General features: G+C 38.2%; 1 protein-coding gene across 1 annotated transcript in view; it reads left to right on the top strand.

Annotated features, from left to right (window-relative positions):
• Positions 1 to 5,368: 5,368 nt before the first annotated feature.
• The window catches only part of lancl2 (LanC lantibiotic synthetase component C-like 2 (bacterial)), a 53,153-nt gene continuing 48,753 nt past the window's right edge, over positions 5,369 to 9,768 (top strand). Inside the window, exons 1-2 of the mRNA XM_008438558.2 lie at positions 5,369 to 5,830; positions 7,358 to 7,562. Of these exons, the coding sequence (XP_008436780.1) occupies positions 7,398 to 7,562 (165 nt within the window). The 5' untranslated portion in view covers positions 5,369 to 5,830; positions 7,358 to 7,397. The remainder of the gene's footprint in view (positions 5,831 to 7,357; positions 7,563 to 9,768) is intronic.

The following is a 9,768-nucleotide window of genomic DNA, read 5'->3' as shown; positions in this document are numbered from 1 at the left end:
ACAGGGAACAGAATCACACAGAAACTAGAAAATAAACACATAGAACCACGGATCATGACAAGTACAGAAGTGTACATCCCACATCATGGGGTGTACCATCCAAAGAAGAAGAAAATCAGAGTTGTTTGACTGCAATGCAACATATCAGGGAGTTTCACTGAATGACCAGTTACTCCAAGGCCCAGACCTCACAAATACCTTGATAGGAGTGTTGACAAGGTTTAGAGAGGAGAAGGTTGCATTGATGGCCGACATAGAGGCAATGTTTTACCAAGTCCGGGTACCCTCAAGGGACTCTGATTTTCTGCGTTTTCTATGGTGGCCTGATGGAGATTTGAATGGAGTACTGGAGGAGTACAGAATGACAGTACATATTTTTGGAGCCACGTCATCTCCCAGTTGTGCTTGTTTTGCGAAAGACAGCCGAAGACAAAGAAGGTGAGACAACAGCTGAAGCATCTAAAACAATCAAGAGAAAGTTTTACATGGATGCCTGTTTGGTAGCGGTGGCTTCAGAGGACCATGCAATAACGCTTTCACAATCTCTGAAAGCTCTACGCTTGCAGGGTGGATTTAACCTGACAAAATGGGTCAGTAACAGCAGAAAGGTTCTGTCATGTATTCCTGAAAAGGAAAGAGCTAAAGRGATGAAGGATTTAGACTTGAACAAAGACGCTCTGCCCACCGAAAGAGCTCTGGTGTACAGAGTCGGACACTTTCACATTTAAGGTGAATGTACCAAGAAAACCTATCACAAGGAGAGGAATTCTCTTAGTTGTTAACTCAGTTTATGATCCTCTGGGTTTAATTTCCCCATGTATTCTTCCTGCCAAACTGATTTTGAGGGAACTCTGTCAAATAAAATTGAGCTGGGACGAGGATATTGGAGAAGGAGATTTGCAAAGATGGATGCAGTGGGTTTCAGAACTCGAGGAGCTTTCTAGCTTCCACATAAAGAGATGTATGAAGCCAGATGATTTCTGTCCCACATTTAAAGCAGAGATACACCATTTCTCGGATGCAAGCGATATTGGTTATGGCACTGCTTCATATCTATTGCTGATCAATGAAGATGGACGGAGGAGTTGTGGGTTGCTCATGGCTAAATCCAGATTTGCCCCTCTGAAGAAAATAACAGTCCCTAGGATGGAACTGACAGCTGCAGTCATAGCAGTGAAGGTCGACAGACTGTTAAAACAGGAGCTGGAGACCCCTTGGAGAGTCTGTCTTTTGGACAGACAGCCTGACTGTACTTAGGTACAAACAGAATGATGCCTCACATTTCAAGACTTTTGTGGCCAACCGGGTTGCCTTCATAAGGGAAGCTACTTCGTCATCTCAATGGAGATATGTGAATAGTTCACTTAATCCAGCAGATATGGCTTCACGTGGTCCAAAATTTACCACTCTCATCCAGAACCACAACTGGATTTGTGGTCCACATTTTCTTTATGAAGAGGAGCCTAAGTGGCCTACCAGACCTGACATACCAAGCACCATGCATGAGGACAGTGAGATCAAAAAGACAGTGCTAGTCAGCCTCTTGACCATGACTGAAATTACACCCATGAAAAAACTGGTGGAATACTACTCTGACTGGCACAAACTGAAAAAGGCTGTTGCATTGATGCTACGCATGAAAGATCTGCTTCATTACCTTGTTGAGAAGAGAAAAGAATGTAAAGAGGTTGTTGCCCTGAAAGAGACAGAATCATTAAAGCAAGACCAGAAAGTGCATGAAGAAATGATAAGACTGAGAAAGTCAGTGAAAGGAAAACCTTTGTCTGTGCAGGACTTGGAAGATGCCAAAGTTGAGCTAATACGTCAAAGTCAAAGAGAGATGTTTTCAGAGGAGCTGTTTGCACTCTTAAGTAATGATTTAGAAATAAAGAGGTCACATCCACTTTCCAAATTAGATCCTTTTCTTCCCAATGGCATTATCAAAGTTTTAGGTCGATTGAACAAATCAGCCATGACAGAGAAGGCAAGATACCCAACTGTGTTGCACAAAGAACATCACATTGTTAAGCTGATTCTGCAACAGGTTCATCAACAGAATGGTCACTGCAGAAGGAACAAGCTGGTAGCAAAGGTCAGACAGCAATACTGTATACCAGGTCTGAACAGAGCTGCTCGCACAATAATATAAAAATGCATCACATGCAGGAAAATACATGCAAGACCTGCAGTCCAAAAAATGGCAGACTTATTGGAGGAACGTGTACTCCCAGGCAAACCTCCATTCACACACGTGGGAGTGGACTATTTTAGACCTTTTGGCGTAAAGAGGGGACGCAGCATAGTGAAGCACTATGGCGTACTGTTTACATGCTTTGCACTGAGAGCAGTCCAAATAAAGGTTGCTCACTCTTTGGATACCTCATTGTGTATAAATACCATCAGAAGGTTTATATGTAGAAGAGGTCAAGTGTCTACCCTGCACTCAGATAATGGCACTAATTTCATTGGTGCTGAAAAAGAGCTTAGAGAAGCCATAGCTGAGCTTGATCATTCTAAAATAAGAGGGTATCTGATGTCAAAAAGTATTGCATGGACCTTTAACACACCAACTGCCTCCCATCAAGGTGGAATATGGGAAAGACAGATTCGTACCATCAGGAAGGTGTTGAACTCTGTGTTGAGGCAACAAACATTAGATGATGGCCTTCACACATTATTATGTGAAGTGGAAGCAGTCATAAATGATYGTCCTTTGACTGCTGCATCAGATGATCCAAATGACTTGGAGGTTTTGACCCCAAACCATCTTCTGTTAAAGAAGCAGCCAATCCTTCCTCCAGGCTTATTTGACAGTGATGATATATACTCACGTCAAAGATGGAGACAAACACAATACATGGCTGATTTGTTTTGGTCAAGATGGACGAAGGAATATCTTCCATTGCTACAAGAGCGGCAAAGATGGCGGACCAAAAGGAGAAATTTTGTCACTGGAGATCTTGTACTCATTGTTGACAATTCAGCACYAAGGAATGCTTGGTTGACTGGAAGAATCCAAAAGACCTTCCCGGACTCCAAAGGAATTGTGCGATGAGTTCAAGTTCAAACCAAGTCTAGTTTGTTAGATAGACCTATAAGTAAACTCTGTTTGTTACAGGAGGCAGAATGAGTCAGGGAAAGACTATTAGTTGACTCACAGGCAAAACCTTGGTAGATTTTGTTAGGTTGATAACTATATGGCTCTTTTTGAGATGTAATTGTTAGGCATCCTGCCTATACAATTAGGGGCCGGAATGTTAGAGCCATAAATAGGAAATATTTAAAGATGGTTTGTTTGTATTTTATAAAATTTAGTTAGGATGATTGATATTTGTTTAGGTATTTTTATTGTGAAATTTAGTTTTATTTTGAAAGGCTTACTTCCTGTCGGGCTGTATATTGCCTTAAACAAAAAACATTTTCGGATTGCTTAGACACGGTTGGATTACCTAGACAAGGAGCAAAACAGTTTTTGACCGTGTAGACTGTGTATTTTTGGAAAGAAAGAAAAAGTTCTTTCTTTCCAAAAATACACAGTCTACACGGTCATGGAAAGAAAAAGTTCTTTCTTTCCAAAAATACAGTCTACACGGTCAAAAACAGTCCTTTGACTGATTTATTGTCAATTTTGTATTTTTTATAGATAAAGAGTTTTTTGTTAAATTCACGGTTCGCACGCGTCCTTTACTTCCAGTGTCTAGGGAATGACGCAGATATTGGATCTGTTGCCATAACAGAAAAAATAAAATGGAATTACAGTACAAATTGGTGTCAGTATTTATTTGTCAGATTCTATTGTTCACATATAACATTTCAAAAATATGAAATGTGAATATATATGTTGCACATTCATAAAATATACCTTAAATGTAAAAGCAATAATACATTCAAGTAATTAAAAATATTGATAAATGTAATATGGGTATGACAGGCAATCTGATGATATTGACATGTGAAAAAAATTATATGGTGCACATGTGAGAATTATGAGATCACAAGATGTAAGGAACATTCAACACATGAGCAAAATACTTGACCATATGTGGAAATGAGACCCATATGTGAAAAATCACAACCACATCTGGGAGATGGGAATTACATGTGAAAACGTGATTTTCATGGGATTTTTTTCTTGTGGATTATGTGAACCACGTGGAAAATCACAACCACTTGTGGGAAATGGGAATTACATGTGATTAAGTGATTTTCATAGGAATTTTTTGTAAGGGCATGAACAAAATACTTGACCTCAGGTGGAAAATGTGACCCACATGTGGGAAATGGGAATAACATGTGAAAACGTGATTTTCATGTGATTTTTTTCGTAGATTATGTGAACCACGTGGAAAATGGGAACCACATGTGATTTTTGTGGGATTTTTTTGTAAGGGAGAGAAACAAGGATATTTATCAAAAATACTTTCAGTAGATTTGAGAAAAGTACAAATATTATGGACCCTGTTTATGTTTAGAACATGAAATCAGAAAAGCACAAGTTAATATGGAGTGTGGTGGCTCTTTTCTGACAAAGAAAGCGTACAATATGATTCGGGAGCAAGGTTTCTTAATAAAATGAAAAAAAGATTGGAATTAGTTGTCAATCAGTACAAGTAGGACAACGTTTTTCAGGCAATTGTTTTTGTTGTAAATGGTTTTCCTCAGGGAACTCTAGTGAGTCCGTTTTGTTTTCCATTGTGATTACAAAACGGACTGGTGCGGGTTCTGTCCGGCTGTTTGAAAGTGTAGGGAATGGAATGGGTTTTTCTTTATTTTCTGATGATGGACAACGTTCCAGCCAAAGTCCAGACAGAAAACTATATGGGAACGTTTTCTAAGGTTTGAAAATATTGTTATACCACTGCTCTCCAGACAAACAGACCTGCAGATGATATTGAAGCAAACGGTTGCTCTGCAAACCATTGACACTTCACGCCCACTACTTCATACTGGTCTATCTCATGAAATATCAATGACGCACAATATCTTTAGGCTGTTTGTGAAAAACATAGAAAAATTGAAAGGCAATGAACACTTTTGCAAGACATTATAGACACACTGTAAAGACAAATGGGCCAATTCCTTCCAAACAACAAAAAATCCTAATATCTCTAGTCATTGCTCAGTTAGTAAAATGCTGAGTGGAAGATTTGTTTTACTCTTGCATTTTATGTGTTAGACTTATATAATGTGATCTTTAGGGTTTATGTTATTTTGTTCTAAGATCAAATGAGTTTTGTTTGTTGTTTCCTTGGTAATACATTTAAATTTCAATATGCCTTCAGGGAATTGAAGTAGATAGTTGATGGACGATTGATGCAAGAAGAGAAAGCCGTAGAGGAAGGACAGCAGGACTGAGCCTGGGGAGTGGGTGGGGGGTTGTGAATTTGTTCTCTGTATTACCTAATCCAGCTAACACAGCATCACACACTTTCACCATCTGTCACCATTCACATCGGGAGTCAGCTGCAGGGAAGGACGGCTACTGGTGCGGGTTCTGTCCGACTGGTCTGGTCAGGAGGCTGGGTGCCTTCTGCAGCCTTGGCACTGCGCCTGTCTGGGTGCAGGTGGGACGCAGAGATCTGATTTTACTGAGCAGATCGCTGCCTGATCGTACTGTGCGTTGAATAAGGAGCAGAAAAGATGCGGAGGAGGGAGCGACTCAGTGATGCGGTGACACATGGCTGCCTGGACCCTCTGACTGCGGTCCCCACGCTTCTTCACTCCAGCGGAACAAGAAAAGGCTGAGTGAGGCTGCCCGGAGGCTGACGGATCAGGACAGACTGTGACTGGAGCTGTAAGGAGCGAAAACCGAGCCGGTCGCATCACCTCGGTAAGCTCTGCTCCAGCTCAATCTGTTTCTACCTGCAGTACTGCATGTTTACAGCCAATAGCTGCCAGCGATCACACTGTAGCACTGTTCAGTGAGCAGCCTCACAGTCTGTCATTGTTCTGAATTTGCTTTCACGTGTAAACAAAAGGAAAATTAATCCATCTTTGTTTTTAATTTGAAATTCAATAGATTTCAAGTTGGCGAAACCTTGTTGAGAGCATAAATATGTCAAAGGGGACTTTCACTGATTTATTTGGGTTTGTACAGAGAGAACTGAAGTGCAAATCAACTCATTTATTTGATTATTTATATTGTACATTTATACAAGTACCATTAGAACTTTCTCTAAACTTATTTTTCTTGTAATCACCAATAATAGGCCACATTTTCTGTTTATCTATAAAACCTTTAAACTACAAAACATTTAACCACAAATTATGATCGCAAATTGTCATGTATCTATAAAGAAAATACATCAACTACACAAGACAATACAGTAAAAATTAAAAGTAAATAAATTCACCCTTTCTATTGCACAACTAAGGTTTTGTAAATCAGTAGAATGTGTATTTAAAGCAATTTACTCCATGTTAGACTAGTTAAAGTCTTTATGCCTATTTAATGCTAAAGTGTTTCTAAAGCTATAGCATTTTTATTAATTCAATTCCAGAAAATACAAAGAATTCAGGCTATTTTCGGCCTATAAAGAAAAGAACAACAGCATGAGGGGTGCGGTGCCTGTCCCCAGCAGCTCTGGGTGAGAGATAAATGTCTGTTAACTGTTTTGGCTGCAAAAAGATCATCCAACTAATGAAGCACCTAAGAACAGCTTGCTATTTATGTCGCATCATGAAAAGCAAACTGGCTAAAGTGATGAAATTCTGAGCAAAAATTAAAATTAATACACTTAGCACTTCTTTTTGGGGGCTAAATTTATGGATAAAAATTTAAATAACAATTTCAAAGGTTATTAAAACCAGAATCATAACATTTAAATATGGTGATGGTTAGCAATATTTAACTATATTTATTTTATTACTTTAACAATATTTAATTGTAAAGTGAAGTAAGTCTGTGCTCACATCACAGACTTGCTCTTCTTGTTTGTCTGTGAAGTTACATTTGACATTTTTGTTAAAAATATGTATGAGTATTTTTGATGCAATGTGATTGAAACTGTTGGTCAGCTCACAAAAAACAATATGGAACTTTGGAAGAAAAGTTCCATATTCAGTTTATTGCAATGGTGATAAAAGTGTTAAAAGGAACCAGAAGTATAATGTGTACATTCACTTTTTACTGAATACTTTAGGATCTTTACAAACTCCGTATGGTTAACTATACAGTGCGGCAGCTACTGGTTAGCGGGATTGATTGCTGTTTTTTTTTTTAAAATGTTTTTCAAATAAATTAATGTAGAGTAAATTTTATTCTTTATGCGCTGCAACAGGTTCAGCTTCATATGCGCATTAAAGCACAATAAAGACTCCAAACCTCTGGGAATAAAATGTGTCTACCACCCAACAGAGTTGCAGAGGATTAGTGTCACCGCCGAGCCGCCGTAGTGATGGGAGAAAATATGTCCAAGCGGCTGAAGTTGGTATCAACTACAGAAGCAGAGATGGAAGAACGTTCTTTTCCTAACCAGTATCCTGACTGGGAGCAGGGACTCGCTGTCTCAAACGCTGGAGCTGAGCTGGACTCTGACGAGCTGCTGGACGCTGAAGGAAAGGTGGGAAGATAAAGGCTTTTATGTTATTTTTTTTTTATCTAGCGGTAGCTGCAGTTAGCTTAGCTTCGGCTATGATAACCTGTTCTGTTTGGTTAGTAACCAGTGGTTACCTTCTTAAAAACGGTTGCTTAGTACAACATGCTGTCAACTGATAGGCAACATTGCTGTCATTGTTTGCTTTTTAAATAATTCTTTAATCACTATTCCACTTCCAGCCTTGCATTCCATTATGAATTTCATTAAACCGTTAATGTACAACAATATTTTTTTCTATTGTAACAGGTTATCCATAAATATATTGGTAAAACGAAGTCTATGACATTTTGTAGCTCTAAACATTTTCTGATGCACAATTACATGTTGAAGACGTTGAGATACAAAAAACGAAAAAAAAGTTACGTTTTTGAGTGATATCGTCGATGAACATTTATCATGGAAATCTTACGTAAGTCATAGGAAAGTTCAAAATGCTATCCTAAATAAGAATGAGGTAAAGGGATTACTAAACAAAATATTTTTTAATAATGCACTGTTGGAATGCCTGTATGTATGGAGGACCAAAACTGACATAATAATAAATAAAAGAATAAATATATATACTATATATTTTCTTTTTTATTTCTCCATACACATGACTTTCCATCAAGAAAAATAGAAATTTTTTATTTATTATTTCCTCACCGTATTTATTTCTGTATTTATTTCTTGATGTATTTATTTATTATTTCCTCGCTGTATTATTATTCACTCCTCCGTATTATTATTCACTCCTCCATATTATTATTCACTCCTCCGTATTATTATTCACTCCTCCGTATTATTATTCACTCGTCCGTATTATTATTCCCTCGTCGGTATACGGACGAGGGAATGTAAATATGTAAATGAGGAGGCCTGCTTTCTATGTCCTGCTCTTCTATTGGGTCAATCAACCGGAAACAGAACGATCAGTCTGCAGATCCATTGTCCATGCCTGCGCTGTGCTTCTCTTAGCAGAGCAACCTTTTTTAGAGGAATTTTAAAAAATCTAAGAAATGTATCGTAGGATTGCTGAGGATTKAAGGCACCTTGCCAATTTAGCTGAAAGTAGCACAGTCAGTGATGACTATTTGCTTTTTCGTGTCAATGTTTTTATGGAGTTGCTGGTCCAGSTAGCTGCAGACACGGATAATGATGCTAACTCATTAGTTGTCCAGATGTTGGAGGAAGTGGCTTGCCGTTTGCATCAATCTGTGTACCACACAAGAACAGTTGGAAGACCTGGATATTTGCTGCCTGCTGAGGTATTGGAATCATTTCTTCTTGCTGGTGTATCCGTCATGGATATTGGCAGACTTTTTGGGGTCAGTGAAAGAACAGTTCACAGGCGAATGGCAGAGTACGGTGTAAGGTAAGCATGTGTGATATTTCTTTTGCTTTTTGAAACTTATTTGTATTTAATATTAGTATTATAATTCCAGTTGTTACAGAACATCTGTTTCAGTTGCGTGTGGTTATGTTTCATGGCTGTTGAGGTACTGACTTAATCTAAATCATAAGATCCCATTCATGTTAGTGTTTAGCTATGGAAAAACAGGGTGCAAAAATCATTATAAATAATGTTATCATTATATTATTATTTCATGATGACAGCTGACGCTCTGCCTCCCCTGACCGCATGTTTCTGATCTGTTGTGTTCAAATGTCCAAATATCAAATTTTACTAATAAAACATGTCATCTTGAGCCTTTAATTCACTGAAGAAGTTCAGAATTGTGAGATATTCATATTCATTAATGATTTGCTCGTTCTCTGTTCTAACCCTGCTTCTGACCTCTTGACCTCTGGAGATAGTTTACCTCACCCATCATCACCCAACTAGGATAATGATAAGTGTTGATGGATTGATTGATTAATAGTAATATATTTAGTTGTAGATGGCATCAGAAAAGTATTTACGAATTTTTTGCTGTCCACCATTAATATTCTTCCACATAACTATTATGGTAATTCTTCCTGCAATTCATTCTGTGTGTGTAACTTCACTTTGTGTTGCTTTTTATTTTCTCTTTTAGAGTATCTCAATTATACAGCAACATAGAAGATGATGAGCTCGATGGAGTTGTGCGAGACATTCTAAGTTATCACCCTAATATAGGATACAAGATGTTATTGGGCTACTTGAATGCCCGAGGTATTCATATCCAAAGTAAGTCAACAGATGAGC

Source organism: Poecilia reticulata, linkage group LG20 (genome assembly GCF_000633615.1).
Source record: "Poecilia reticulata strain Guanapo linkage group LG20, Guppy_female_1.0+MT, whole genome shotgun sequence".
NCBI classification, from domain to species: Eukaryota; Metazoa; Chordata; class Actinopteri; order Cyprinodontiformes; family Poeciliidae; genus Poecilia; species Poecilia reticulata.
The sequence above is the reverse complement of the archived record's forward strand: the minus strand, read 5'-3'. Positions and strand labels throughout refer to the sequence as shown.